General features: G+C 45.5%; 1 protein-coding gene across 1 annotated transcript in view; it reads right to left on the bottom strand.

The window, feature by feature from the left end:
- Positions 1-705, bottom strand: part of LOC109131242 — a 10,189-nt gene that overhangs the window by 4,312 nt on the left and 5,172 nt on the right. The window contains exon 3 of the mRNA XM_019241939.1: positions 64-701. Within this exon, the coding sequence (XP_019097484.1) occupies positions 64-701 (638 nt within the window). The remainder of the gene's footprint in view (positions 1-63; positions 702-705) is intronic.

The raw sequence follows: 705 nt of genomic DNA, 5'->3' as shown, positions 1-705 counted from the left end.
TTCCACCATAGTCCTGCTTGCAACGTTAGTACAACTTCCACCATCAATAATCAAGCTACATACCTTGTCTTTGACAATACATCGCGTGTGGAACAAGTTTTCCCTTTGCGCTTGCTCCTCTGATTTGGTTAGAACACTCAACGATCTCCTAGCAACAAGCAGCTCTCCTTTAGCTGGGGCTTCCAAACCCTCTTCCACAGAGTTGTTTTCCGAACACTCTTCATCAGACTCTACCTCGCCATTATCTTTAAGAACCATGATCTTTTTGTTGACACATTCGCTTGCGTAATGCCCAAGTCCTTGACACTTAAAGCAACGAATATCCCTTGTCGTCGTGATCACTTCCTTACCCTTTCCTTTCGGGTCTGACTCAAATGGCTTTGGCTTGACGAATGGCTTGTAGTCCTTCCGGTAGCCGGTCTTGTCCTCCTTTTGATAACTTGACTTACCTGAGCTGTAGCTGGTCTTAGCGGAGCTGTAGCTGGATCGAGAGTTCTTCCTCTTGATTTGCTGTTCGAACATGACTGCTTTGTGAAGCATCTCCTCAATTTCCACATAATGCTGGGTTTCTAGACGGTCTTGGATTTCGCGGTTGAGACCTCCCATGAATCGCGACATCATAGTTTCTCCATCTTCATGAACATCAGCTCTTAGCAATAGGGTTTCCATTTCCTTGAAGTACTCTTCGACAGTCTTGCTTCCTTG

Source organism: Camelina sativa, chromosome 20 (assembly GCF_000633955.1).
Source record: "Camelina sativa cultivar DH55 chromosome 20, Cs, whole genome shotgun sequence".
NCBI lineage: Eukaryota > Viridiplantae > Streptophyta > Magnoliopsida > Brassicales > Brassicaceae > Camelina > Camelina sativa.
Note: the sequence above shows the minus strand (reverse complement) of the source record. Positions and strands in the feature narration are given on the sequence as shown.